Raw genomic sequence first — 3,809 nt, 5'->3', positions numbered from 1 at the left:
TCAAGCTTTCCCGTAATTATCCAATACCTCGCCCAGTCTACCTTGTTACAGCAAGTTGACGAAACATCCGGAACGATTAATTTCGATAATTTATTTTGTTAAAATTATCAAAGCCCATAATCTCAAGACATGAATATACTCTTAAGGGAAAATGCTTTGGTCTCGCAGTGATGCACCGTGGTACCTTACTGATCACTCAAGCAATAGAATTCTCTAGCGTTTGCCTCCTTGCACGATTAGAGCCCTCAAAAATAATGGACAACTACTAGGCAGAAAGAGACGGTTTATTTTAGATCGTATATGGTGATTCATAAACAGTGGGCAGCTACATATGAAAATGGTTACATTTCGCCTTGGAAATAGAGAAAATGTACGACTTACCCGACAAATATTGGAGGAAATTCTGGACTCAAGCGAACCTCAATTATCAGTCGATAGTATCCTGTTATCCTTTTATGCAGCTGAATTATGTATCGCAGGCGTGCCGTTATACCACCTTCTTTCATTTCCAGGATTGCCGGCCGGATGAGAAGACGATAGACAGAAATCACTGGGTCAGAAGTTCGCACTGGAGAAAACTGTACAGCCGAAACTTTTGAATTCCTTGTGCTCAGCTGTTCCGTGTCATCTTGATTAGATGTCCTTTTATGTACCTTTGCTGATCGTCTGGAGCCTAGATTTAGGTATGGACGTAAGTTCTTCCTTCGAAGTCCTGATTTTGGTTGCTCACTCATATTGATGTATGTTTGGTATGCATCAAAAGGACTTTTGACTCCAGTGATTGTAGGGTGTGGGAATAAATGCCTTTCGTACAAATCTAGTTCATAGGCCGACAGTAGGTTGACAGGTGGCGTTACATCTGGAACCATATCAGTATAGGGACGACAATTTAGGATGAAATTAGAAGTCCGTGAAACAAAACAATACCATTTTTCATAATATGCCTTCAAAAGGTCATTTGGAATCGATGAACACCGTAAGTCTACGGTAATCCACTCAAGCGAAAGAAAGCTGAGGTGATGCTAACTCGGACGTGTTTTGTAGTTAAACTACTAGTTAAAGTGCAAAAGAACAAAAACTGTCTTCTCTATGCTTTGCAAAACTTGCTGCGAGTATGTGGGAGCGAAAAAGCTCAGTGACAGGTGAACATTACTGAAATCTCCAAAAGTCGATGTATATTTTGTTGACCCATTGATGAAGCCTAAGGTGCAGTTTTCTTGAACCTCATCAGTCGTTCATACCAAGGTCACGTAGAGCACCGTTTGACATCCTCGTTATCAGTGGTACCACCCACATTGTAAGCAACAACGCAGCATGTTCACGAAACTGTTTGCCACTAGAAATGCCCAGTTCTATCTGATAAGTAGAGCAGACTGAATAGAGTAAGCACAATTTGAGAGAAGTGCGAGGCATCAAGAATCTTGCAACATAAACAACGTCCGAACTGAAGAGCCATGTCATTTCACTGATGGCTTTCGTTGAAGTTAAAACCGTTGCCAGCTGGAGTATCAACCTTCAAAAAATGCAGCGTCGGTATTGATACAAGATCATTTACATACGCACCACGGTATTGGAGGAATTTTTTTAGGAATTCACAAGCTAGTAAGTAAGTAAGCTAGTGTTTCTGGTTACTGCTTCTTCGGTTAAAACCACATCTCACGCTGAAATGAAACGGATTTTTAGAGCTCACGTACACCTACTAGAACAAGCCCAAACAAGTTGCTGAATGGAAAATAGTGTTGACTGTCCAATTCTGGACAATACGAACAATAATGACAGGTCTAATGTGCCCAAAAGCACTGAAAACGCTATTTTTCCTGTGCAGTTGCGTTTGATTTGAAGTACGTTGAAAACAGTTGCGTCAACTGAAGGGAACAGTTGTGTGTGCTAATTTATATTTGCTGAGGATTGCCAATGGTGAATAGTTTTTCAAGCTGAGACCTCTGAAATCTGTAGCGGCTACCCTCCTCTCTACTTACCCCTGGAACTAATTTTATTAGCACATCCACATAGACTGTCTATTATCTTGTTTACCCCACAACCACGAGCATCACACATCGTGACTTGCCTGCAACCTTGACCGAATAAAGTTCACCTCCTGTTCGTACGCATCGAGGCGACTCTGTGTGATTTCACATTGTTATTTTTCCACGTCACAAGTTCACCCCGACGTACGCCTCAACGATCATAAATATATAAACGAGTACACAACACGCACACAGGAGACGAAACGGGAGAACAGCAGCAGTGGTTGACCTAGCGTGGAAACGCGGAGCCATTGGCACCCAGGCCACGGAAAAAAGCAAATCTGGTCTCATCAAGCTTTCCCGTAATTATCCAATACCTCGCCCAGTCTACCTTGTTACAGCAAGTTGACGAAACATCCGGAACGATTAATTTCGATAATTTATTTTGTTAAAATTATCAAAGCCCATAATCTCAAGACATGAATATACTCTTAAGGGAAAATGCTTTGGTCTCGCAGTGATGCACCGTGGTACCTTACTGATCACTCAAGCAATAGAATTCTCTAGCGTTTGCCTCCTTGCACGATTAGAGCCCTCAAAAATAATGGACAACTACTAGGCAGAAAGAGACGGTTTATTTTAGATCGTATATGGTGATTCATAAACAGTGGGCAGCTACATATGAAAATGGTTACATTTCGCCTTGGAAATAGAGAAAATGTACGACTTACCCGACAAATATTGGAGGAAATTCTGGACTCAAGCGAACCTCAATTATCAGTCGATAGTATCCTGTTATCCTTTTATGCAGCTGAATTATGTATCGCAGGCGTGCCGTTATACCACCTTCTTTCATTTCCAGGATTGCCGGCCGGATGAGAAGACGATAGACAGAAATCACTGGGTCAGAAGTTCGCACTGGAGAAAACTGTACAGCCGAAACTTTTGAATTCCTTGTGCTCAGCTGTTCCGTGTCATCTTGATTAGATGTCCTTTTATGTACCTTTGCTGATCGTCTGGAGCCTAGATTTAGGTATGGACGTAAGTTCTTCCTTCGAAGTCCTGATTTTGGTTGCTCACTCATATTGATGTATGTTTGGTATGCATCAAAAGGACTTTTGACTCCAGTGATTGTAGGGTGTGGGAATAAATGCCTTTCGTACAAATCTAGTTCATAGGCCGACAGTAGGTTGACAGGTGGCGTTACATCTGGAACCATATCAGTATAGGGACGACAATTTAGGATGAAATTAGAAGTCCGTGAAACAAAACAATACCATTTTTCATAATATGCCTTCAAAAGGTCATTTGGAATCGATGAACACCGTAAGTCTACGGTAATCCACTCAAGCGAAAGAAAGCTGAGGTGATGCTAACTCGGACGTGTTTTGTAGTTAAACTACTAGTTAAAGTGCAAAAGAACAAAAACTGTCTTCTCTATGCTTTGCAAAACTTGCTGCGAGTATGTGGGAGCGAAAAAGCTCAGTGACAGGTGAACATTACTGAAATCTCCAAAAGTCGATGTATATTTTGTTGACCCATTGATGAAGCCTAAGGTGCAGTTTTCTTGAACCTCATCAGTCGTTCATACCAAGGTCACGTAGAGCACCGTTTGACATCCTCGTTATCAGTGGTACCACCCACATTGTAAGCAACAACGCAGCATGTTCACGAAACTGTTTGCCACTAGAAATGCCCAGTTCTATCTGATAAGTAGAGCAGACTGAATAGAGTAAGCACAATTTGAGAGAAGTGCGAGGCATCAAGAATCTTGCAACATAAACAACGTCCGAACTGAAGAGCCATGTCATTTCACTGATGGCTTTCGTTGAAGTTAAAACC

At 41.6% G+C, this 3,809-nt stretch overlaps 1 protein-coding gene across 1 annotated transcript; it reads right to left on the bottom strand.

Annotated features, from left to right (window-relative positions):
* Positions 1-382: 382 nt before the first annotated feature.
* On the bottom strand, positions 383-3,299 carry T265_14972 (hypothetical protein; the record flags this gene model as incomplete). The annotated part of the gene is made up of 2 exons (XM_009176036.1): positions 383-1,011; positions 2,699-3,299. Coding segments are annotated over 2 exons (1,227 nt in total), but the record flags the coding sequence as incomplete, so codon positions are not given.
* Between the last annotated feature and the right edge of the window lie 510 nt (positions 3,300-3,809).

Source organism: Opisthorchis viverrini (assembly GCF_000715545.1).
Source record: "Opisthorchis viverrini unplaced genomic scaffold opera_v5_309, whole genome shotgun sequence".
Taxonomy (NCBI): domain Eukaryota; kingdom Metazoa; phylum Platyhelminthes; class Trematoda; order Opisthorchiida; family Opisthorchiidae; genus Opisthorchis; species Opisthorchis viverrini.
This window is presented reverse-complemented; position numbering and strand designations above follow the sequence as displayed.